General features: G+C 47.6%; 1 protein-coding gene across 1 annotated transcript in view; it reads right to left on the bottom strand.

The window, feature by feature from the left end:
* LOC119393144 (uncharacterized) overlaps window positions 1–27,063 on the bottom strand; it is a 445,271-nt gene that overhangs the window by 166,495 nt on the left and 251,713 nt on the right. Inside the window, exons 32-34 of the mRNA XM_049415849.1 lie at window positions 23,053–23,342; window positions 22,615–22,990; window positions 22,386–22,535 (exon numbers count right to left, since the gene is read on the bottom strand). Coding sequence (XP_049271806.1) covers window positions 22,386–22,535; window positions 22,615–22,990; window positions 23,053–23,342 — 816 coding nt within the window. The remainder of the gene's footprint in view (window positions 1–22,385; window positions 22,536–22,614; window positions 22,991–23,052; window positions 23,343–27,063) is intronic.

Raw genomic sequence — 27,063 nt, 5'->3', positions numbered from 1 at the left:
CGACAAGCTTTACATGCCCCTAAAGGCCAATAAATGCAGCCAAGCAATAACAGGAACACACCGTCCGCTCAGTTTACTCTACAGCACAGTCACTGTTAATTTCACTAAGCCACTTCAAAAAATAATATCAAAGCAAGCCCAGTGCCGTGCCCGTTGCCCATTTCCAGGTAGTTGTGCCACCCTTAGTGTTCTTTATAGCCTGTTCAGATGAATAATGCCAATGCAAGCACTGCGAGAAGCAATTGTAAGCTTCAGGTCTGCCGAGGCAGTCATGTTGGAGCCATCGACAAGCTTTACATGCCCCTAAAGGCCAATAAATGCAGCCAAGCAATAACAGGAACACACCGTCCGCTCAGTTTACTCTACAGCACAGTCACTGTTAATTTCACTAAGCCACTTCAAAAAATAATATCAAAGCAAGCCCAGTGCCGTGCCCGTTGCCCATTTCCAGGTAGTTGTGCCACCCTTAGTGTTCTTTATAGCCTGTTCAGATGAATAATGCCAATGCAAGCACTGCGAGAAGCAATTGTAAGCTTCAGGTCTGCCGAGGCAGTCATGTTGGAGCCATCGACAAGCTTTACATGCCCCTAAAGGCCAATAAATGCAGCCAAGCAATAACAGGAACACACCGTCCGCTCAGTTTACTCTACAGCACAGTCACTGTTAATTTCATTAAGCCACTTTAACACATAATAGCAATGCAAGCCCAGTGGAGTGCTCCTGTTGCCCGTTTCCAGGTAGTTGTACCGCTCCTATTGTTGTTGACAGCCTGTTGAGATGAATAATGCCAATGTGAGAAGGCCCAAGGTAATCATTGAGGCAGCAGCCACCGTCGAGCTTGAGGGGCCGAGTGGTCAAATAACGATAGTCAGGGCACGCTTGAAAGACACCGTTAGCAGTCTTGCACTACAAACCACAGTCACGTCATAGCCATTGTTGGTAAAATAGCAGTAAACTCCAAATTGAGAGCAACTGTTAGCAGCTCGCATGCCAAAGCACAGTCATGTGGTTGCACTGTTTATTTTGGTTATCTGGCTGAGGCAAGTAATGAAAATAAGAACAATTATAAAACATAATTTGCTTAGTGACGTCCATAATACTCATTTCGGCAGGCACCGTTGATCTTTACGGGCCCCATGGTACTTAATTGCAGTAATTGGGCGTACGCTTGAAAGGCACTGTTAGCATTCTGCACTTCAAATCATATAAATGTAGTAGCCATTGTTTAATTTGTTTATCTGACTGGACAAGTAATGCAAACACAAGCACAATTATTAACCCTGAATAACTCTGCTAGCATTTTCTGCTTTTTTTTTTGGTACTGAAAAATGCAGAGTAAAGTTAGACGTTTTACTGAGGTACTTTGGCCGTCGAACAAGCCCTAGGCAAAGTGACAGTCAGATTCAGACAATGAAATTGGTGAAGTAATAAATGGTGAAAGTTGCAAAAGCTCTCGGTACACTACTTTACTGTGCTCCATTCACTGAAAAATGCCTTTATAACGATGATAGCGTCAGACAAGAAATGACAGCCCACTGCACAATGTTATTCGTATTGAAAATGTGTACCACCATATGTGATGGGCAGTGAAACCTGTTTACGAAGACTGGAAGCATGAAAAATGCAACAACATAGCAAGGTGCCGTTTCACAATATGGCACCCTTTCATGTGCACTTCTGAAGAGCTGCCGCATGCACTGATGCATAAACACATGAACAAGGGTAAGAAGTGAAATTAGTGGGCAATCCACGGGATTCTTTTAAGATAATGTAGCTCTGTAAGCTTCTTTGTTGTCACAGGTGATAGACCTATCTTTTTTTGCAAGTTGGTTAGTCACATTGTGGCAACAACACAAGAAGCAAGGACAGAAAAATAGGAGAAAACAAAGCAAATAGGCAGACTGAGAAGACAAGGTGGACGAGAGAGAAAGGCTTTAGTGAAGTCGAAGAGGTCAGTCGCGCTATTCAGAGGACTTGGTGCTTTGAATGAGATGACTATGAGTTTAGGAAATTCTGAAAAAAAAAAAGACGCAGCTGAAAGACAATTTACAAAAACAAACGCTAACATAAAATAAAAAGACAGAAAAAGGAATGAACACAAGCACGCACAGAAGCACGCACATATTTACACATGCGCACAAACGTAAGCGCGAGAACTAAGAAAATCTCAAATATAAAGGAATGGGGGAGATAAAAAATATAAACAAACGCCAGAAAAAACGCACACACATTTACAGGCAGGTGTGCGTAGAGGTATCATGAGTCGGTTCACAAGCTGATATATGTCCACGTTGTCAAATGTTTTTTTTTTCGTTTTTTGCACCGTTGCCTGAGCGGTCATAGGAATTTTTAGTGGCAACATATCACGAGAATGGAAAAGCAGCTCAGAGCTTTGTCATGGGAAAGCATAGCGAGCTCTGGCAGCACACCTTATACGTGATTGTGTCACAGCTGGCATTCTACAGCTGGCGCGCGGTGAGCAATGAGAACCACAGAACGACGCGAATTTACGCCAAGTTCCCTTTTGAAGGCAGCGGTTTAACGGTCATAATTGGTTCGACTTGGTTCTGGGGCGAACAAACATCTGACCGCTGCTAATTCAGCCACATTCCCTCAAGCAGCGCGTGTTAGGAGAGCAATCAATCGACGTTGCTACACAACACAGGAACAACGCAGCCATACCCTCGGCTATCTTATAACACTGCTGCTAACAATCGTTCGCGCTGAGCTGGCAGAAACGAATTTTTGCGTGGGAGGTCGCTTCCACAAATGTATTCCGTTGATGAACTCGTAGGTTTGTTCCATCCGCGTACACTTTTCTCATTTCTCCTGAGAATGCTTCTGCTCGATCACCTCACCACGTCCGACGGAAAACACAGCGACACGGTACACGAGCACACCCACCGCTCACAGTAGGCACCACACAGCGCACTTTGGCAAACTTCCCTCGTCATAACTTCACTTCGGAGCAAAACAAAACACCATGGAACGAACACACACTATGTTTGCTTGCAGCGGTGTGTCGCCGCCGCGTCCCGTTTTTCAGACGAAGCGAAGCGCAGCGTCACCGATGCTCGGTGCAGTCTTCCTTCGCCGGATAATGGCTCAGAACAAACACACGCAGTACAAATGGTGCATCGTAAGCTCGCAATAATATTTCCGGCATGACAGGCCACCAAAAACGGCTTAGGAATTCACTCTGACGAGGCATGCTCACAGCTGACGCGACTCGGCCGAGTTCGAAGCGCGGGCGGCCATCTTCTCCTTGAGCGGAGTCACCGGCCGTCCGGCTCGTGACGTCAGTCTAGAGCGCGCGCCCATTGGTGGAAGCGCGTGTGCATCCGCCTTTGAGGTGCAAATGCCGCTTTTTTCTAAAGTTGTACCCGACATAGACATGTGCGCCGGACCCAAAATCACCGGCGGCGGCGCGTGAACGGCGCGGGGTCGCTCTCGGGAGAGAAGTGGTTTTAATCAGTTTGTCAGGTCAGTGGTCCGAGCGCGAAACAGTGAGATCACAGCGCTCACAGCGCGTAGAAGGTATACGAGCCGTTCGCTGGGGGATGTCTGCCGAAATAGCGCGCGTGCCAGCGCTCTCGACCTCGACCGCGCCCTTATAGTCAAAGTTCACAGTTGCTGCTGGAGTTACGCAGTCCCTCTCCCCAGACATCCCTTCCTGCTCCTTCGCCCAGCAAATGACGGGCGGGGCGTTTCCTTCTGCTTGAGGAGCAATCGACGGCAGGACTCTCACGCGGGTTGATGTTATTCCATGTGACGGAGATGGCCAGCTTGTTTCATCTCTGCTTTATCCATGTTCCTTGCCAACGCTTGCGAGCTTTTACTCGCGGGTAGAACATACAATGTGCGAAGCGATGTTATCAATTTAGAGTTTATACGGAACATGACGGCGACTGTGAAAACCTGTCCTGAGTGTCCATACAATTGGTAACGCAATAAAAAATATACAAAAAACATGGCTGATCCCTCTGTCATAGGAATTGGTATAAAACGAAAGTGAAACGTGTCTTCACAGACGTAGTTGAGCGTTTGTTGTGCATTCGTTCGCCCCCAAGCGCGAAAGAATGAATGCTACAGCATCAAATTGTAATGTTACACGAAGAACGGCAAGCCGCTCGAAACTTGCAATGCGCTGCTCAAGCAGAAAGGAAGCGCGGAACGAACATACACAGGATGAGCGCGAACTGTCACAGTTGTAACTTATTTCTGTGTGAGCAGCGCGCTCCTTTCGTAAGAGCGGCCGCTGTAATGAGCGAAGTGACCTTCGTGCTCTCAACGGAATCTTGCAGGCAGAGCGCAAGACGTACAAACCACCGAGATCACGATATAAGCGCCCGCACGAGCGACCACGCCTTGTCGAGGCGTGCGCTAATCCGCATGGGGGACGACTTTTAAAGCGCGCTCTTCCAGAGCCGTCGATGGGGAGAGTCTGGCGAATGGGCGGGGCAGTGACGTCGCGGCGCGGCGATGACGCTGGTCACGTCACCGCCACGCCTCCGCTCCGGCGGCGTCCGCCATATATAGTCTTTCCGCGCGACGGTCGCACGGCTGAGGCTATGTACGCGCTGTTCATTCGTGAAATCTAGCGCTCCTAAACAAATTGCGAAAGCGAAATTGCGCAAGAGCATTGTTGTACAAATTTAATGAAAAATACGGAGTGAATTAGACGTGTCCAAATCATCGTGAAACTGAGTTGTGCACGCCGATTCGAGTCCACGACGTTCTACGATGCGCGCTGTTGCGCGCTGTGCTTTTAGAGCGCAGCTCTTAGGCGTCTGTTCCTGCGTTGTTCAGCATCGCCGTTGGCGTAACCGATAGAGCGAACGAGGACGAAAGACAGCGAACGTGGATTCTGTCAATATCACGAGCCACTGGCCTCTAACATCGCTTTCTTCCTCCGTCATGCGTGCTCGCCCTTCGCTCGGAGCTCGTGCGCATGCAGGACTGGTGGGTGCGCTGCTACTGTCTCGCTTGTCGTCACGGGGATGTCGATGACACCTGCAATGCACAGAGTGGCGTGCATAGGTGCGTAGCACTCGAGCACTGGCAGTTTCTCTGGCAATATGTAACGAATGTTCCAATGCGGATAGCCAGAAATTCAAACACAGTTCGCGTTGCCTCAACACAAAGCTGTGCTCAGAATTCGCATGAGGAAGTATCGTGATCATCGGTGACTTTTCGAGCTATGAAGACCTGTGGGTTTGCGTCTATCTTGTTTTTTTTTTTTTTTTTTAATGCGAAGCATTTCTTAGCGAACTTCTGCGACTTTGAGCGTATCTGTCTATCTACCTATCTAGCCGCCTTCGAATTTGTGCTCTCCTGGCCCTTTCGTTCATGGGGTGTATACCAAAATTGGTATGGCGTAATGTGACTGTATGACAAACATAAATGACTGGTCATAACACGAAAATCATGATATGCATGTCATGTACAGCGTGTTTTACATGCCACAGTCTTGGTGCTCTTGCGGCCGTTTCTTTAATTTGATATATACCAAAATTGGTATGGTTTGACAAGAGTGTATGGCGAACATAAATAACAGGAGTTATGAAAATCACGACATGCATGTCATATACAGCACGACTTACGTGCCACGCTCATGGTGCGCTGGCGGACGTTTCGCTAGCTTGATATACAAATTGGTATTGCGCGACATGACTGTGTGACGAACATAAATAACGGGAGTTAATACGAAAATCATGACACACGTGTCATGTATAAGATGATTTACGTGCCACGCTCATGGAGCGCTGCCGTTTCGCTTGCTTGATATACACCAAAATTGGTAGTGCGCGACATGACTGTGTGACGAACATAAATAACGGGAGTTGATGAGAATATCATGACACGCGTGTCATGTACAGCATGACTTACGTGCCACGCTCATGGAGCGCTGCCGTTTCGCTTGCTTGATATACACCAAAATTGGTAGTGCGCGACATGACTGTGTGACGAACATAAATAACGGGAGTTAATGTGAAAATCATGACACGCGTGTCATGTACAGCATGACTTACGTGCCACACTCATGGAGCGCTGCCGTTTCGCTTGCTTGATATACACCAAAATTGGTAGTGCGCGACATGACTGTGTGACGAACATAAATAACGGGAGTTAATGTGAATATCATGACACGCGTGTCATGTACAGCATTACTTACGTGCCACGCTCATGGAGCGCTGGCGGCCGTTTCGCTTGCTTGATATACACCAAAATTGGTAGTGCGCGACATCGCTGTGTGACGAACATAAATAACGGGAGTTAATGTGAAAATCATGACACGCGTGTCATGTACAGCATGACTTACGTGCCACGCTCATGGAGCGCTGGCGGCCGTTTCGCTTGCTTGATATACACCAAAATTGGTAGTGCGCGACATGACTGTGTGACGAACATAAATAACGGGAGTTTATGTGAAAATCATGACACGCGTGTCATGTACAGCATGACTTACGTGCCACGCTCATGGAGCGCTGCCGTTTCGCTTGCTTGATATACACCAAAATTGGTAGTGCGCGACATGACTGTGTGACGAACATAAATAACGGGAGTTGATGTGAATATCATGACACGCGTGTCATGTACAGCATGACTTACGTGCCACGCTCATGGTTTGATGGCGGCCGTTCCACCAGATTGATATACACCGAAATTGGTATTGCGTGATGTGACTCTGTGACGAGCATATATAGCACGTGTGATTTTTGGAACATGTCACGTGACAAGTGTTACGTGAGAATCATTGCATACCACGCCGGAAAAATCTGTGCACGTGTTCTGGCAGCAAAGCAGAAGATAAAGAAGAGGACGGATTGCGTGCCGGTTCATGATGATGACAATTTTTATTCGCCACTAACGGGGATTCTCCAAGCTTAAACAGCTCTGCTTTAAAAAAAAAACAGAGATACCAGCGCACGTAATTGTATTAAGGCCGCAAAAGCGCAAAAGCGGGCGTACACAAGCGGCTTGGGGATCGCGAGCCCTAAAGTTTCCTCTTAGAGAATTTTAGTGCCGGGACCCCAAAGTGCCTTGCGTACGTAAGCCCCTTACGTTCCTTTGTATGGTCCATGACTGCAGCTGAGAGTACAAGGGAACGTAAGAGGGTGAATAAGGAAGCGGCTTGGAGTCCCCGGCACTAAAACTCCCTAATAAGAGAGAAAAAAAACTCACAGGGTCCCTCATGCATTCGCCTAAGACCACTCGAAGGCGAAAGCCGTCTTCCTTTTCTTCAGTTGATGTATTGTTCCTCATGCCTCCCCCCCCTCCTCGAAAGCTTTGTGACCTAACATTGTTTTGCACTGCCTCCAAGATCGGAGGCACTGCAATCTTTCTACACCACATCTGACCATGTGCTGACGTCATCGCGTGAAGTCACGTTATTCGACGTCATGATGACGTAACAATCTTTGGTCGTATGGTCACGTCATTACGCGATGATTTTTTACATCCCTCCTGTTGACGCCGCCGACGCGGGACGCCGACGCCGCGGACGCCGGCGGTCAATTTTCGCGTTTGCTGAGGCATCTAAGGTTTTCGTCGGAGCAGGTGCAGGGCCCCCAGTAGGCGCGTGTTAAATGAAAACAATACCTCGTTCGGCTAGTCTGATAGCGGACATCCTGTTGGTTTGCTTTACAAAATCATTTTTCTGCTCAACTTCTTCGCGCTCTATACTCCCTAATCACGAAATTTCATCGAGCACATAAGGGCCCCTTGCTATAGTGGAAGAGCTTCCTGCACGAGCACAGACATCGTGCACTATACTTGCATGAATAAAAAGCGCAAGGCACATTCGCTTAGCACAGAGGCGCAGATTAATTTACATGCGCGATATAAACGTGAAACTGGTAGCATATACACAAGCGGCAACACAGCGGTAAATGACATCATAGGCTGACAGCCACAGAAACGCAGACCACATAACGTACAACACATGCCAGGTAACCGCCGCAGCTGAAGCGCAGCGGCACTAACCTGCGATATCGAAATAAATCTTCCCCTCACAACATCACGGTAACATCCCAAGCTCGTGCTCAGAACGCGCGATAAATTATGTAAACGCAACACATCACGCTTGACACTTATAGCGTGATCACTGCAAAATTTCAATCTGCCCAAGCGATCGAAACGCGAACCATAAAACTCCTTTTTTTTCAGCGTGACAAAATTATTTTTAAAGTTTGTGCGCCTGAAAGGACCCCATTGCACAACAAATAATAAGTTTGCGTTAATGGTACGCTGTTTATAATACCAGCAATGTTCAAGCTAAATACTGAAGTACGTATCTCGCATAGCACGGAGCAGTCGGTCGGGGTTCATTTGCTGCGTCTGATGTTTCTGATCCAAAGCCGTCGTCGCTTCTTTTCCTTCGGAAGCTTAAAAAGGCGGAAACACTGCGCGCTGTTGTTTGAACAGCCAACCGCGCAACAGCAGCCCATCGCACGCAACAAATTCACGCTTGAATGCGAGGAGCAGTCGCCATGAATACGCGCGGCTTCGCACAAGAGCTTCGTAACCTACGCGCGCTCCCCAGCGATCGTGTAAAGGCCGAGACAGACGGTACGATTTTCCATGCGATGCGGCGTCCGACACGGCGGTGGGAAAACCGGAATGGTGACCTTTCATAGCATCGGACAGCCACCATTCCCTCTCCCCCACCGCCGTGTCGGACGCCGCATCGCACGGAAAATCGTACCGTCTGTCTCGGCCTTAATGCGGCGCGCCGGCGTCTCTCCGTCGCGGCAGCCCCGGACTCCGCGCCGCGCTGTCACTGCTGTCACCACTGCCACCCGCCGCCGCCGGCGAGGAGAGAGGGTTTACGTCACGAGAAGAGGGCGGCGCTGGGGCGGAGCTCGGAGAGCGGCGAGATGAAACAATCGCCAAACTCTCCCGAAGGGTATATATGGCTCTGCGCTCTTCGAGCCTTTCGCGCCATCTCGCTAGTGATGACGAAAACACGCTGTACCACCGATCTCTGAGTACCACCGCCGGCAAATGGTGTACATAAATAGCTCGCCGTTAGCAAAGCAGAGAACATGCCGTCTGTGGCGGAGTCGTTTCGCGCTGCGTGCTGGCGATCGAGAGGTCGTAAGTTCGACTCCTAGTGACGGCACTTTTTCTTATAGTTTTTTCTTTGCCAAATGTTAGTCTTTATATTTTACAACGTCATATCCGTGACGGAAATGCGTCAGTGGAGCCGTCATGGACCCCGGCATAAAACACTTTCGTGTTAAAAAACCGTCGAAGCGGGATCGCCTTTTTCCTGGAAAGCTGCATCGTTTCCGCTGTAAAGAGTGCGTCCGTTGGAAGAATCATATAATCCGGCGCCTTTTCCATTGATATCGTTCTCGCCTTCAATGCCCTTGTTACAGGGGACATCTCATTGCCACTTATTTCTTCATAAAGCACGCGTACAACGTCAGCACTAAGCGTTGAACCTATCATGATTTCGGGCTTTTCGGCTACAATCTGTTATCTCTGCATGCGCGGTCGCAAACGCACAAAATGGAGCGAAATCAGTTAATCGCGCACGATAGTCGTGCGAGAGAAGCAAGAGCGGTTGGGCGGCTGCATAGCAAAGCAGTATATGGGAGACAATTCACAACTGTTATTTCTCGTATATGGACCAGGCGAGAGTATGTACCCTGATGTTGTCACGTGAATCGCTTTTCTGACATTACGAAGTGCGCCAAAAGACAAGAAACGCCAAGGGAGAATCACGCGCTCGTTGTTTTTGTTTTTTGTTGTATTTTCAGAGGCTGTTAGGGGCCCTTTATAAAAACAGGGCGTGCAAACACGGACACAGGAGAGTAGTCAGAATACCAGAAACGCCGCTAACAACTGAAAAATCACACAGCGACGAAACCGATGGTGGACACAAATATTTATCTGCACACTCCCACGTAAGAGGCCATACCTATAAATCAAGTGCGAGTAGTGGTCTACGTGAGAGATAGCTGTTAGCTCCCTCGACTTTTCTCTTATGTCCGTGTTTCCACGTCATGTCTTCTTAACATGAATATCTACCAACTAGCTCAGCTATATTGTAAGTTTGCCATTCTCTTTACTTCTGCATTTATTTATCGATTTACTCGAGTAAGAATGAAAGGAAAAAGTGTGCTAACGCGCCGATATATATATATATATATATCACTTATTTATTTTCTTTATTTATGCACAGAGTGCTAGGTCCAAGACTCCAAGAATACGCTATCGAGCGAGTTGGGTCGTCGCCCTTTAAGGCTGGAGGACGCGGCAGCGTTAAGGTCAGGCAATACTCGTGATATTTCTGGAGAAGAAAAAGATACTACAACTTCTGGGGAGCTATTGTCGATGCGTTCATCCAAAGGAGATGTCCCCAGTCCATTTCGGCAGAGCGCATTCAGTGATTCGAAAAAGAGGTGAGCCGTGATGTCACCCCGCTCTTGACCACGTCGCCGCACCGAACCCGCCAGCACATTCCTAGCGTAAGGAGAGAGTGGGACGAAATGCGCAGAAACAGGAACTTTTCAAGTCTGAATTTGCATATGAGTGTGTCCCAGATGTTTGAAAACGATGCAGGGAATGCGTACCGACCTTACAGCTGTGTTAGACGAGCGGCCTCATTAAACTTAAATCGATGGCTAACACGATCAAAAGACATGTGCACCGAAAATCAGATCTCTGAGGGCTGCGTTCGTTGCATTGAAGCACATTCCGTCCCTATAGTTTGTGAGTGTTTGAAAGCTTCGTGATGTTGTGATGGCTCTGCAGAACAAGAACCGGAAACAGGGGGCGCGCTTCTCGCCGAGCTCCCGCTATTCAGCGGCCGCAGAAATGGACAGTTCATTACGTTGGACACATCTAGAAGAGCTCCTCCGGCGAAGTGCTGTATTTTATTTCCAGGTTCCCCATTCGATTTCAAAAAAGAGACTAACGGCGGTGCGCCGCAATTATTGCGCGGCGGCGTGATCTCTCATGGGACTTCGGCGGCGGCGCGAGCAGCATGACCAAAAACAGGCGGCGGCGGCGGCGCGGCGCGGCGGCGCGCAGTGTTGTCACGTGAATTTGACAAAAACAAACATACGCAACAAAATGAACCTGGCCTCTACTAGTCAATGTCGATATACAACTTCAAGAAAAATCTTGAATATTCTGACTGACATAGATCTGTGATGCTCTAAAATTGCTGTCTCTGGCATGAACTCTGTGTTCTACAGAAATTATGTACAGGCGCAATGAATTTACAATAATCAATTCGACATCATTGTTGTATCCAACTGGTGCAAAATACACTTTATGGAACTAAATTTCAAAAAATGCACGGTCATGCCTGTTGCCCGAAACACTAACAGGCTGCCCCTTGAACGGTGTTCCAATAGAACCCGTAATTTGTTACAAGTACAGTTGTAACCCGCAGTAACGAAATCGGCGGGGAAAGCCCAAAATTTCGCTCTTGCGGGAATTTCGTTGGCGCGAGAATGCGGCAGAAAAGATATGGAATTTAGAAAAAACCCATTTTATTTCCAAAAGTCAGTAAGTTTGGTTTGGCGGGCCTTATCATGCAGCAATTTCATGCCTCTCGATCGGGAATCTCGTTTGCCACGGCACATAGTTCGTCCCATGCACTGGTCAGTGACGGCGGCACTGCGCTGTCACCAGTACCGTCATCAAGTGCGCCTACAGGCGCACTTGATGACGGTACTCCGCTCAGCTGGATCAGCGCAGATCAGCGCAGAATCGTGGACAGCGAGCTGCACGCAACGCCGAATTCTTCGGCGATGTTCATTTTTTCCCTGCACTTTTCCACCTCATTGATTATTGCAGCCTTATCTTCCAGCGTGATGAACTTCCGCTTTTTCGTTGGGAGGCGGTATCTTCGCAGGCAGCGAAATCGGACGAAGCAGTCGCAACACACAGTTCACGTTGCACCAAGCGACCAAGCAAACGCTCCACAAATGGCTCCACACACGCGACCATGTGCGCGCAAAGCCGACAAAGCCAAGCACAGAGCCAAGCCAACGAACGAAACTCCATGAGGAATGTGGATTTGGCTACGTAGTCCGCGATAACGAGCAGGTGTTTCGGCAAGCCACCATCATCATCATTGTCGCCAGATTTATGTTTTTTTTGTAAACAATGATGGCGGCTGCTTCTCAAGTGCGCTGTAGCGATAATTTTGCACAATTTAAGTGTGGCATGAACGCACTTAAGCAGTTTTCGAATGTAGTTAATGTTGCGAGAGTAGATTATTTGCGCACTCGTGTTTCAAAAATTTCGTTAAGAGGGACGGTGGTATGAATATCTTTCGTAGTCGCGAGTTACGAAATGCATTGACTCCTATGGGCGTTTGCCGGTGCTCCGAAAATATTTCGTTGCGGTGAGAATTTCGTTCCCTCGGGATTTCGTTATCGCGGGTTTCGACTATTTAGGTGCTCATATATCATGTGATCTACGTTCATGTGTCACTTTTTGACAGTGCCGTTGTCGTGACCTTTCAGTGTAGTTATGGAATCTCTCCTTTCATTCTGTCGCACCCCCTTTCTCTTCCCCAGTACAGGGTAGCCAACCAGAGATTTACCCTGTCTTTCCTCTCCCTCTTAACGGTATACATACTAATAACGTTAACAATGGCAACCGTATGTTTGGATATTTACTTGACAACATTCCGGCCGCTCTTTGTTTAGGTAAACATACTTTACAAAAAATACTAATACTTTACAAAAACCTGAATACCACCAAACTTTGAATACGCTGCTTCAAATGTGAGATCCTGTTCATGTAAGACTAATCACTGCCCTGGAACTCGTTAAAGGGACTGTCTACCGCTTAGAAAAAAATTTTTTTGATTGTGGTGAAAGTGAGAAGATTGTCACATCGGCGGTAACAAGCATGCTTTTGTCCAATAAAGAATGACAGACAGAGACAACGAACTTTATTGGATCCTGAGGAGTACTGACAGGACCCCCTAACGGGAGGCCGTTGTAACTAAAGTCCCTCTGTTGTAACCGCTGGCCGCGCCCACGTAGAGGACAGAACGCCGTGATGCTCCGCCCTTTCCTGGGCCCTCTGGATAGCCTGGGCTTGCTTTCAGAGTGCCGTGCTTCTGATGGCCTCCTCGCATTCGGCTTCGCTGGAGAGAAGGGTTTTAGGCAACGCGGGACATCGCCAGAGCATGTGAGCCATGGAACAAAAGGTTTCACTGCAGTCGGGGCAACCAGGGTCAACGTCCGAGTACATCTTACGGAGGATGCCCCGCGACATTCTCTGCTGAGCTTCGTGTGAGGAAGAGTATAGGCTCTCCTGCCAAGTTGGTGATGCTTAGTGACATCATTAAATGTGGATCATTCTGCTGAGTCCCTTTCTGCCCCTCCTGAGCCTCCAGACCGTCGCGGCGCGTGAGTTCTCGCGCACGATCGTGGGCCAGCTCGTTGAGGTTTGGGAAGCCCTCGAGAACGTTCTTCCCCATGTGTGCGGGGAACCAAGTGATAAAATGAGAGCCGGGACAAGCCCTCTTCTCTAGAATGGAGGCCGCCGCTCGAGCGAGGTTGCCCGATTCGAAAGCTCTGATTGCCTCCCTCGAGTCGGTGTAAAATAAAGAATGAATTATACTTTTGATTTGGCTCTGAACAGGGGCGTAGCCAAGGGGGGGGGGGTTCAAACCCCCCCCCGAAATTTTTCAGTTTTGCTTGCGTATATATACACGCACACATACAAACGCACGCACGAACATACATAAAGTATGGTTGAACCCCCCCCCCCCCCGAAAAAAATTTCTGGCTACGCCCCTGGCTCTGAAAGTCGTGAAAGTATGACCGCTAGCGTCACCAAACAGCGATGTGGTTCAGTCTAGTGGCAGGAGCAAAAAGCTTTCGCAGGTAGACTTATTTCGTTGAAAACAAGTGTGTATAACTTAAAATTGTATTTTATATGCTTTTTCCAGCTTTCCTTTGCGTCAAAGGGTAACTTTTGCTTTTTCTTCTCACGCGATCAAAGAGGCGCTCGGTGGCGCTGCCGGCGACGCGTTCGCCTGCCTGCCTACGGCGGAGAAACGCGAGCCACACGAGCAGAGAGGGAAAAAAAGACGTCTTGGGCGAAGAGAAGCGCGACGGACTTTCGAGAATTTTCGAACCATGCCCGTGAGTCCTCAAGCGTAAAGTGCCTACCAGTATTCACTGAGGTTCGATATTGAAGATTTTGCCTTCAGGTTCCGCTTCACCAAGGCGTGCGTGTTGGCTGTCATGTCGCATATGCAACACAGAACGCCTGAACATAACTGAAAAACAGCAGGGACCTTCTGTACTTTTGTGAAGCATGTCTCATGTTCGTTTGCACGTTTGGCATGAGTGGAACCACTACAGTTGGTTTCACAACGCCGGTGTACCAGTGTTGCTGGGACATACCAAGCTTTCCGCTCGATTGCGACGGTTTTTCAGACTGAGTAAACAAAACTGGAGAGACTGTGGTAATAATACTTTATTTGACAGTTTGCGTACTTTAAACGACCACTACGGTATTTGTTTTATCATTAAACAAAACCTAATGAAGCCTGCAAAAGCTGCAGGTGGCTCCGGTTTTCGACTTTCACCGGCACTACAATCGTCATCGCGTCCAGCAACCAGTGTTGTGGGCGTCCCCCTACCAATGGAAGAGGACCAAACGCAGATCGAAAAATTCTGTTTTAAAAACTTCTACTCGCTTTCTAGAGAAACCGACGCCAGGTTGGACACTTCAGACGGTACGCCTTCTATTGCGATACAAAACAGCAAGGCGATGAAGGACGGTAGACAGTCCCTTTAAAAATAAAGTGGCTGGTTTTATCATTTCTAACCACAGTCGCACTGCTAACACAATAGCTATGAAAGCCAGCCTTTCCCTTTCGTCTCTTACAGCGCAGTGAATTTCTTGCGGCTTAAACTTAATTCATGCACTGTAGTGCAGCACAGCGTTCTTCGCGACACATTTATTTTATCGCCACAATATCTGTCCATACCACTAATCATCGCTATAAGGTAGGTATTCCATTTAAAACATTTTCCTACCAGTATATTCTGCCGCGCACAGCTATTTAGTGGAACCAGCTTCCTTTCCGCTGACATGATAATATCAACAGGTATTAATCAACATTCTCGCGAGGTAGTAACCCCAATTTTGCAATTAGGAGCCTGTTGAAAGTTTTGTTCACTGTTCTTTTTTTTTTACTCACTGATCATTGTATAAGTAGTAGCCTATTAGAAGTTCGTCGTTATTCTAACTCAATCTACTTTGCTACTGTTTTGTTTGTGTTTTTATCAATCCCCACTGTAATTCCATTGTCAACGAGGCGAAAAAATATATAGGTTATTTATTTGCAGCTTTACCTGCGGCCTGAAGGCAAAGCAAGAGAAAAAAAAAGTTGTACGTTCGACTCCTGTATACCGAACTTATTCTTATAGACGAATTCCACCGGACTTACGTCAGGAAATGCGGTGGCACTGTCGTCGGGCGTTTAGTTTCGCGCGGTAGGCAAAAGCCGCCGTGCCTACCGCAGTTGCTGCTGTGTTTTCGCTGGTGCGTGCGCTGTTTGTCGTCGTGCAAAGAAGAAGAAACGGTGTAACGACGAGCAGTGCCACAGTTATTTGCGCAGGAGGACACGAGAAGGATGGAATACGTTTTTTCTTTTTTTTCATTAGCTGTTTACGAAGGCCGTCGCATAAAATTAGCGGCAGCTGTAAAACGCGAGAAATTGTTTCCGACGCCGGCTCATCGGTTATGTTTTGGGGCGGCTTACCCAGCAGAAAGGATTAGCCTTGCCAAGCGGTTGTCATTGTAATGTGCAGCACCGCATTTCTTGGCATAAGCCTTGTGTGGAGGCATAGCGAGCACGTTTACCTCAAAGCACGTTAACGTTGTGGATAGCATTGTCATATATGCGGAGAATTCTTCATGGTTGCCATTGTTGAAGTAACTTTTTTCCATTGTTGATATAGGTCTTAGACGCGCCAAAAGGGTTTCATTGTACTCGCGTGAACTAAAGTGTGGCTCGGTCGTGGCGCATGTGTTTCTTTCTGCTTGGGCACGGTTCATTAACCCAGCCGCGACTTCGACTATGCTTTTCCAAATCATATGCGGCTGCGATGATACACCTGACAAAAGTGTATCGTGCAGGGCTGTTCTGGCTGCGGTGCGCTTCACAGTATGTCCATTTCTGTCATAATTCACAGAAAAACAACACTCGGGAAACTTGCCGAGTCTGTTTACGGGCTGTACGCATTTCGCGGTCTCGACTTGAGCGTAAGGAGGGAGCCGCGGACCGCGGTTGACAGACCTGACAGGTACGTAGCCGCCTTGTACACAGTATGTATCGTTGGAGCATTATTGCAAGCGTGTCACGGATGAAAGTGTCACCGAGATCGCCCTTGCATTTGGTAACAAATTAAAACGTACACGTATGACCTAGACTGTCGCAACGGCGATGATATTTCGCAAATGAGTCACATTCCCGCCGTCAAGATACCTCATGTTTTGATGAGGTTCTCAGAGCTGGAGCAGCACGTCAACACGATGTTCATATCAGAGTCCCTCTTAAAGCCACTGCAACTTCCTATGTTGTGGCCACCGCTTGTAAACATGCGAGAGGCGCCCCGACGCGCGGTGCTCGGAGGCAGCTTTTGCAGCTGCTGCGCCAGTTGTCACGTGATCAGAGAGGGCGGTAGCGCGCTTCAGGCTGGGCCGGCTGGGCGGAGCCTACGCGCCGTGACGTCGCTACAAGGGCCCTACATATATCGACGGCACCTACCGCTGCTAACAAGCATGGAGTAGGTCTATAGTTATTTTTCTTTGCCATCTGATGGTGTTCATTTTGCTGACGTATTTTCGTGACGGAAATACGTCATGAAAGTCTTCGTGGTTCCCAGCATAAAACACTTTCGCGTTACAAAAACTAAATAAGAAAAACTATCCGGGATGTAATGAGGTTCGAACCTGGGTCCTCTGCGTGGGAGCCCAGTATTCGACCTCAGAGCCATGCTGGTGCTTGAAACTGCTTTCCAAAAAGATCCGGTCGATTCCACGAAAGATCGAAAAAGGGTGTATATTTGATGTTTCCGATTTTCCTGATAATTTTGTATGTTGTGCACATATGATTGCACAGCATGAAATCGCAGTTCGTTTTCAAATAAAAATTTTTTTCAACACAGCAAAATTCGACAAGTGTCGCCGGTTGACGACGACCATTTTACGAAGAATGCGTTTTCGTAACTTCGGAACCATGCTGGCAGCTACTCAAGCTATATATTACAAATATCTTTCTTTTTGGCGGAAGTAGAAGTAAAGAGGAAATAGCTCTTATCATTTCATGGAATTCTGAGTAACTTATGTATTTTTTAAAAATTCACGAAAAACACTGCGTTTTTGAAAATCAGTCAAATTTGGGACGCTATGGCTACTTCTGTGAACATCTTAGCTTGTTCATATTTGCAGTATGAATAGGCCTTTATGTGAATAATGAACCTCTGCATTTGTATTTCTCTAATAATTTTCAAAGTAGTAAATTTTCATGCTCGAAACCCCAAAAACAGAAAAGTGCTCCTCCATTCAAAAATCTATAATAAAAAAAAACCCAATTTCAATTTTGTTCAAAGTCCCCCAAAATGTTCTCAAAGGACTGCAGAATGATATTATGAAAAAACATGTTGCATCATTTTTATTACAACAAAAGCAGAAAATGTCAAACATTGTGTTTCCAGAGCATGGTGGCTAATGCGCAAAGGACATCTCTAGTAACAAGAAAATACAGTAACACGTCTTTTTTCTTTTCTGAGCTTCGCTAAACAACAGTAATGATCTATGGTCGGAAATTGGGAACTGTTTTGTAAAGAAAAAGACCGTTCCAATTAAATGCATTCGCGTGGTTTGCGACTTCACGCCAGTGTTAGACATCCCTCAGTCCACAGTATGCACTTTCAGTTGTAGCCTCCTTTTCTTTCATCTATTTCAGTTGAGTATAATTCATATCTTGAGTGCTAAAGAACGCATTCCCTCCATGCGTCTCTTATGATGATGTGCTGTGCCAGAATTGAGAGACTGGTATAAAAGCCAAGGTCTCTTCATGAATGGAAATGAATTTCTGGAGAGCGGTCGCCAAGAGGTGTGGTTTTTGTTGGCCCAAATGTGTACGTTGTCGAACCTTATGTGATCAATGCAGAGTTTAAAAAGAATCGATTACGTGAAGATTGGTGGCAGCAGTTCTGGCCACGGACAAAACACGTTTTGTTTGCATTGCATCTGCTTTGTTTTGCATGTCCTTCTTTCTCTTGAAGGAGTGCTGGCAGATCTGGTTTCCCTCTTGAATTGAGCGCGCATCCTGCTTCATGACCCTCCGCAAAAGAGTCTCGATCCGATATCTTCTACGTAACGAAAATTCTGCTGCAGCGGAATTTTCTTTTTGTGCACCATGAGGCAGTCCGTACAAAATCTCGGCCATGGCTATAACGCCTACCCATAGCCACCTTCAGAGCGTAGGATAGTGATCGCATCAAAGTGAAGCACAATTTGGATGCTTAACTTCTATCTCAGGTGGTGTTTGGCTGACTGGCACAGCCGTACTCGTTGCTGTCGTCTGCTCAGGCGGGCGTCCATCGCGCCGCCCTTTGCACCTGTCCGCCTAACGAATGCTACTCCGTTTACACGAGTGCTTGTAGCGCGGGCCACACGATCCGCACGGTGCGGATCCAGAGACCGGGCGGGAGAGCGACGAGCGGTGAAAAATGTATCGTGTAACCAACGCAATCGACACCCCAGCTTTTTCTCGTGCATAGCGACAAAGCCTGGCAAACAATGTGTGGCTGCTGTGCTTAGGTTGCACTGTGGTACTCGCCGTTCACCACTGCCGCCATTTGCGATTTCTCACATTCTTACAATGCATGATCGACTGAGCTACACATATTTCGCGTTTAGCTTCTTTACTTTTATATAAGCGCATTTACTAAAAAAAATTATCCAGAGGAATGAAAATGTCCGTGCTGCCCGTCGACGAGGAATGTAAGTGGTGTCGCAAATGCATTTAATTGGAACTATCTTTTTTTTCTTTACAAAACAGTTCCCACTTTCCAACAATAGATCATTACTGCTGTTTAGCGAAGCTCAGAGAAGAAAAAAGACGTGTTACTGTATTTTCTTGTTACTAGAGATATCCTTTACGCAGTGGCCACCACGCTCTGGAAACACAATGTTTGACATTTTCTGCTTTTGTTCTAATAAAATGATGCAACATGTTTTTTCATAATATCATTCTGCAGTCCATTGAGAACATTTTGGGGGACTTTGAACAAAATTGAGATTGGGTTTTTTTTTATTATAGATTTTTGAATGGAGGAGCACTTTTCTCTTTTTGGTGTTTCGAGCATGAAAATTTACTACTTTGAAAATTATTAGAGAAATACAAATGCAGAGGTTCATTATTCACATAAAGGCCTATTCATACTGCAAATATGAACAAGCTAAGATGTTCACAGAAGTAGCCATAGCGTCCCAAATTTGACTGATTTTCAAAAACGCAGCGTTTTTCGTGAATTTTTAAAAATACATAATTTACTCAGAATTCCATGAAATGATAAGAGCTATTTTCTCTTTACTTCTACTTCCGCCAAAAAGAAAGATATTTGTAATATATAGCTTGAGTAGCTGCCAGCATGGTTCCGAAGTTACGAAAACGCATTCTTCGTAAAATGGTCGTCGTCAACCGGCGACACTTGTCGAATTTTGCTGTGTTGAAAAAAATTTTTATTTGAAAACGAACTGCGATTTCGTGCTGTGCAATCATATGTGCACAACATACAAAATTATCAGGAAAATCGGAAACATCAAATATACACCCTTTTTCGATCTTTCGTGGAATCGACCATCCTATGCAGGCTTCATGTCGGGAAGGAAACACATTAACATATGTAATGTAGTGTGGTAGAAGAGTAAAATATCAACCAGGCGTCACAGAACGGGATTTCTGTAACCGGGCGTCACACAATGCGAATTGCGCAACGTGTGGGTTGTTGAATGCTTCCAACCCATCACAATGGGCTCTGCCATAACTCTTTGTCATCAGCCACAGCATCAACAAAGTGCACAAAATGCCTTACAGGTGTTTAGCAGGTACCACGGTTCTCCGCAGAATGACGAAAAATTGCATAGTGGCCGCTTACTTCACAAAAATTATGATGATTTATAGCGTAGTGGGTTCCTCGCAAGTGCACTTCTATTGGTTGCCAAGGAAGCCCATAAGGCTCCCATGATCCATTTCCTCAGGGTCTCAATAAAGTTATTTACCTCTCTCTCTTTCTCACGTTAACGCAAGTTATAAAGCGTGGTGGGAGAGTTAAATATGGACCGGACCCCACACAATGCGAATTATGTAAGTAGTGGGTCGGTTAAAGCTTCCGACCCATTATAAAGGGCTCAGCCATAATTCTTCATCGTCATCAACCGTCACATCAACAAAGTGCACATAATGCCTTACAAATGGTACCTTGCTTCTCCGCAGAATGACGAATAGCGTCGTGGTGGGTGCTTTTTAACTTCACAAAAATGATGATTTGTAGCGTAGTGGTACGTTGCTAGTGTACTTGTATTAGTAGCCACAAGAGAGTTTATAACGAGCTCTACAAATGGCGCTCTTCCAGATTTCGCTGTGACTGTGCTGCGCTTTCCGCAGGCCTGGCGTTTTTACAGCGAAAGCTGTTATGAGATCATTTCACCGGCCGTTTTTGGTGCCGTAGTTGTCCGCCGCCGCCGCCGCCGCCGCCGCCGCCGCCGGTGTCCGTAACCAGTATCGCTCGAAATAAGAAAAAAAACTAAATAAGAAAAAAATTCCAGGATGGAACGAGGTTCGAACCTGGACCCTCTGCGTGGGAGCTCAGTATTCAACCTCTGAGCCATGCCGGTGCTTGAAACTGCTTTGCAAAAAGGTCCTATACAGGCTTCATGTCGGGAACGAACCACATTAGCATATGCAATATAGCGTGGTAAAAGAGTAGAATAAGCACCAAGCGTCGCACAACGCGAATTCTGTAACCAGGCGTCACACAATGCGAATTGCGCAACGAGTAGTTTGTTGAATGCTTCCAACCCATTACAAAGAGCTTTGCCATAATTCTTCATCGTCATCACGCACAGCATCAACAAAGTGCGCATAATGCCTTACATGCGTTTAGCAGGTACCACGGCTGTCTGTAGAATGACGAAAAATGGCACAGTGCCTACTGCCCTACTTCTCAAAAATTACAATGATTTATAGCGTAGTGGGTTCCTCGCAAGTGCACTTCTGTTGGTTGCCAAGGAAGCCGATAAGGCTCCCATGATCCATTTCCTCAGGGTCTCAATAAAGTCAATTCTCTCTCTCTCTCTCTCTCTACGTTTCTCCGGTTAACGTATGTTATAAAGCGTGTTGGGACACTTAAATAACGACCGGGCGTCACACAATATGCATTACGTAACTAGTGGGTCGTTTAGAGCTTCCAACCCATTACAAAGGGCGCAACCATAATTATTCATCGTCATCAACCGCCGCATAAACAAACTGCACATAATCGCTTACATATGGTACCTCGCTTCTCCGCAGAACAACGAATAATGTCGTGCTGGGTGCTTCCCAACTTCCCAAAAATTACGCTTCGTGGCGTAGTGGGTACGTTGCTAATGTACCTGTATTAGTAGCCACAGGAGAGTTTATAACGGGCTCTAGAAATGCCGCTCTTCCAGCTTTCGCTGTGACTGTGCTGCGCTTTCAGCGCAGGCCTGGCGTTTTTTAGTACAGTGACCGCATCACGCCCTATTAGGAGTCGACCGTTGACACTGTCAGACGATTTTGACGGCGACGACTACGATGATGATTACTGATAAAAGCTTCTGGACACTTCTCTCCCTGGTTTAATCTAGGCGCAGCCCCAGTCAAACCTGATTCTTCCAGGCTTTCAGCCCAATAAAAGCGCACAGTTTGCACTCGGCCGCGGAAGGTTAGAGGTTCAACCTGGCCACAAAAAGTTAAACCTCGATATAGCCTAGTTCAACTAGCCACTACAAAGCTCAACCTCGATATAGCCAAGCCTGGCCTGTAGCCACAACAAGCTTAACCTCGATAAAGCCTAGTTCTAATACTAGATCTAAAATACAGGGGCCTTAGTTCTACGCAGTTCAACCTAGCTATACAACCAAGTTCTGCCTAGCTACAACTACAATAAGCGGACCATCGATCAGCTTCACTCTGTCTTTAGCTTTGCGTGTGCAAACTGCACTTTTTTTTTTTGCCGCACTGCAAAAGAACCTCCTAACCGCCTCCTTCGCTACCATAACATAAGCCTTTCGCCTTAATATAAAGACAAGGCGGTGACGTGATGGGTGGAGCTCACAAACGTTATACGAACCACATCCACGCAGATGGGACACGTCCCGGCATCCCGCCTGGAAGCCAAACTGGTCGAAGCCGTACAGGCACTTGGTGCTGATGTTGACGAAGTGGCCAGTCCGGCAGCGCAAGTAATTCTGCGATGAGTCGCATTCTTCCATAGATGTCACTGCAAAATATTACAGGAATCAATCATGACCGTGCAGCCAACATTCCGTCGATTGTTACAAACAGGCGACGTGCCTTGCTTGAAGCATTCCAGAGGACCAATGGTATGGTAACCGGCTTGACCCGTCCTGTATGTGTTGCCGAAACGGAGCTGTGGAAAACGAGATACGAGAATCGGTCACGCAATCTTCGCATGGGGCCGCAAGCGCGTGCCTTTCTGATGGGCAGCATCTCCTTGCTGGTGATGTATCCCTGGTCCTCCAGCCAGTGGAACTCGGACGCGGAGTCGCAGTTGCATCGTTGCTCGGGGCTGAAGCAGTCCGGGTAGCAGGCGCACGTGAGGTTCTCGGAGGCTCCGCCCCAGTGGAACTGCGGCTCGCCCTGCGCGCTCTCCCACCAGGACAGTGGCCGCTCGTCCGAGTAGCCGAACCCGGCACCCACGCCGCTGCACTCCCACTGCGTGCACGCGCCGCACTTGAGCCACAGCTGCGTCTGCAGTGCGTGTAGGTCGTGCATACCTTGACGTACTGCCTGCACCTCTGGGAGACGCCGATGAGCGCGCGCATCTGCAGCCAGCCGACGTCGTAGGTTATGGGGCGTGCGTACGCACCCTGGACGCCCGACCGGACGTAGATCCTCTGCTCGGAGTCGTGGTGCACCAGTGTGCGGACGTCTTCCACCGTCGATCCCATGATGCAGTGCACGCGGAACGGCAAGATGGGGCCCTCGGCACCGTCCGCGTCGATCAGGTAGTGGCCGCTGCGACGGATGCCGTCCTGCACGAACAGGTCCTCGCACGTCTTGCGCGCTGCACGTTCGGGAAAGACGCCCACTTGTAAGCCAATTAATTCACGACAGGCCCGGCCCCAGGTGACCCTGCCCGGGCATGGCAGAAAATGCGGTTGCACTGCACGCTTCCAGGATGCAGAGGTCACAAGACGAGCAGGAGTGAAAGAGAATTCTCGAGGCGGGCCAGATGAGCAATGATGCATTTTTGAAGAAAACCAGCGCACAAGGCACGCAGACGAGAAAGAGAGAGGAAGGCACAGTGTTGCACTCACAACGGAAAGCTTATTGGAAGAAAGCCTAAAACTGCGCATGTCAAGTGAAATCAACTTCAGATTACGCTCGTCAGTGAAAGCACTCTATTTTGAGCAACATCACTGATGGTTGGCTAACACAAGATCACGAGACTTGCTTATGTTAAAGGCTTCTGACCCTTCTCCCTCTTGTAAATTCTGCGCCGCTTCTACAGCAGACTTAAACCACATCAGGTGGCGCTGCCCTGAGAACCCTCTTCCACCTTTCCTGACTCGCTTAATTTCAGTGGGAGGCTGCCTGGCGCAGCTCGAGGCCCGACATTCAGGAGGCCATCCTGGAGTGGGCTGAGAGGGCAGAGGAGGCCCACTTCAAGTAGTTCCTCCCCCCACCCTCTGTCCCATTGCCCCTTCCCTTTAAACAGGGACAAATAAAGTTGTGCATTAATTCATTCATTCTGAGACTGCTCGTGTGAAGTGGTCATAGTGTTTAAACAATACAGTGGTGTTTGAAAAGCCAAAGGTGGCGCAGTGAGATGCCAAATGAGAAGGTGAATCATCCTGCAAAGACAGATAGTGCTCTCGCAGCCGTTTGTTAACACAGCGGCCCGTCTCTTGTGCGCTGGTTTTCTTCAAAAATGAATACGTACCAACTCGCCCAACTTCCATTTTGTTATAACAATGATGCAGACGTGCGTGTCAATGCGCCGTCGGTACATTTGATGGCGAAGAAATTCCTTTCTAGTAGTTTAATGATTGAGCTGAATGAATAACCAGCTATCGCTTTTTTGACACAACCTTGAATGGGTACTGACACAAAAATTCTGGCCTCGCGCTTTTTTTTTGCTGCAATGTGTTGCTGGGGCCTGTTAGTGATAACACGGCGCATCGTTTGCTGCAGCGCGCGACAGATAATTAGAGGCTCCTGATGAGCGACCCGTGTGAGTTTCGGTTTCGAAAACGACAAGCCTCCGGGTGCAACTATCACCACCTAGCGGGTGCAGTGCTCGATCACGTCAGCACACAGAACTGTGGCGCACTTCCGCGCAGTTCTCGAGCAGCCGCCGAGAAGTAGGCTGCTGAAGCGAACGCGGCAAAAAACAAAAATGGCGGCTATGACGTCATCACAACTTGTTGCAGCGTGGTCACGTGTGGGAAGTAGGGGGTCACCCAGGGTCACCTTTGAGGGTGTCAGTAGCGCGAAGGTGTCGATCGCTCACGCAAACTTCAAAATTCATTTAAAATGCCTTCCAAGCTATATTCGCTGTTGATATTTTGCAGATGATACACGCATGTTCACGGGAATTGATCCCGCAGGCTATCTCGGCCGCGAAGTTTTGTGTCAGTACCCCTTTAATGAAAACCAACAGATAGCAAAGCCAAGGAAGGCATAGGTGACGGTAATGTTTAAGCTGTATTTCAGTAATTATGATATCAATATGAAGAAAGTAAAGTCGACGAACAGGCAGCTTGCCGCCGACAGGGACCTTCGGATAGCAGCCGGTGCTCTACCAGTTGAGCTACAGCGGCGGATATTTATGTGCACGCAAACCTGGGAGTGTTACTCAATGCCTCTCGTAGCTGCTTCGGTCCCTGCCGGCGGCAAGTTGTCTTTTCTTCCACTTTACTTTCTTCACATCTATATTACAATTATTACAATACAGTTTAAGCATATACAATTACCAGGCGCGTAGCCAAGGGGGGGGGGTTCAACCCCTCCCCCCGAAAGTTTTCAATTTGGCTTGCGTATATATACATGCACACATACAAACGCAAGCACGAACATCCAAAAAGTATGGTTGAACCCCCCCCCCCCCCCGAAAAAAATTTCTGGCTACGCCCCTGACAAACACCGTCCCCTATACCTTACTTGGCTTCGTTATCTGTTGGCTTTTATTAAGGTTGTATTAAACAAAAAAATAAAAACGAGCCCCTAGAAAATTCCCTTCTTTCGTTCAAGCCATCTTTTTGTTAGTTTTGATATCATACTTCTCTGCGATATGACAATATTTATGTGGTCATTTTTGACTGGAGATAACCTTGGTTGGGACTGCGCTTGCGCTTGGACTTTCGAGGTGGGAAGTATTTATTCATAATAAAATGAGTTGCAAGTGAACGTCTTTCCTTCCCTGTGTACACTTCCTGAACCGCTTCGGCCTTGACCTTCGCAGGGTGTTGAACCAACTGGCCCAACGACTCACTATTTTGAAGCACATTTAATACCTCGATACCAGCGCTAACATACACACTTCACTACTCCTCGACTTGAACTTACGTGAGGCCAGTACGTTTTATTTATATATTTATCTATTCATTTATTGACATTTATACATACTACAGCGCAACATCGTAGTGCTATAACAGGAGTGGGAGCAGAAACGTAGCAAAAAAGGATGGTTGATCCCTCCGTCATAGGAATTGGAACAACACGAAAGTGAAGCGTGCATTTACAGAAGTAACTGAATGTTTACTGTACATTGATATAAGAGAGTTCGCACAGTGTATACTATTTATGTCTGGCAGCTATAGCACCGTTTAACGTGGATGCACCCACTTTGATGATTGGTGGTACATCTCCATCCCGACGACTAACGTCCATGTTAAATTATTAAAGAAACCCTTGTGGTAGCTCTAGTAGTTTACGGTGAAAGTTTAATCAGAGAACGAGGTGTGATAGCACCGCATATTGGACGCAGAACTTGATCGCCATCCCGCGGCACGTTAAAATGTGATTGAACACCACGGCCGGACTAGGGGGAAGCGCAAAGCGCGTCGTGCCGCCTCGGTAGCCCGGCCGCGCTTTTTCTGGGGCGAGTGCGTGAGCGGGGAACGCGGCAGGTGAGGTAGGCGCGCGTCGCAGAGCTATTTTTGGTTTGGATTAGCGTGATGCTATGAGCGAGGCCGACGCTTTTACGACGCTTGGGCTAAGATCGCCACCTCGCGGTGTGTTAAGGCAGTGACAAAATTGAACTTCGATTGAGAACGCACCGAATGAGACGGACGTGTAACGCGTTGCAGGTGCTAATCGCGGAGGCCACAGTAACGACGAATTCCTTTACTTTACCGCTCCCAGAGGGCAACACCACCCCGCCGACCGGGAGAGTGGTAGATATAAAAGGCGCGTTTGTAAAGCCTCTAGAGTCTGTGACCGTGGCGCTGTGGATAGCGTGCCCGGCACCTGTTATTGCGGACCGAGCGGTCGTTGGTTCGATGCCCGTTGGCGGAACTTTTTTTCTTTGCCATCTGATCGTGTAAATTTCGTGGACGTCATTTCCGTGACGGAAATACGTCACTGAAGTCTTGATGGACCCCGGCATGAAACACTTTCGTGTTAAAAAGATGGCTGATCCCTCCGTGATAGGAATCGATATAACAAGAAAGTGAAACGTGTCGTCCCAGAACTAGTTGACTGTTTATAGTGCATTGGTATATCAGAGCTTGTACAATGTCTACTGCTGTTTGGCAGATATAGCGCCACCTCATGTGGACGCA

The sequence above is a fragment of the Rhipicephalus sanguineus genome, chromosome 5, assembly GCF_013339695.2.
Source record: "Rhipicephalus sanguineus isolate Rsan-2018 chromosome 5, BIME_Rsan_1.4, whole genome shotgun sequence".
In the NCBI taxonomy this organism is placed as follows: domain Eukaryota; kingdom Metazoa; phylum Arthropoda; class Arachnida; order Ixodida; family Ixodidae; genus Rhipicephalus; species Rhipicephalus sanguineus.
The sequence above is the reverse complement of the archived record's forward strand: the minus strand, read 5'-3'. Positions and strand labels throughout refer to the sequence as shown.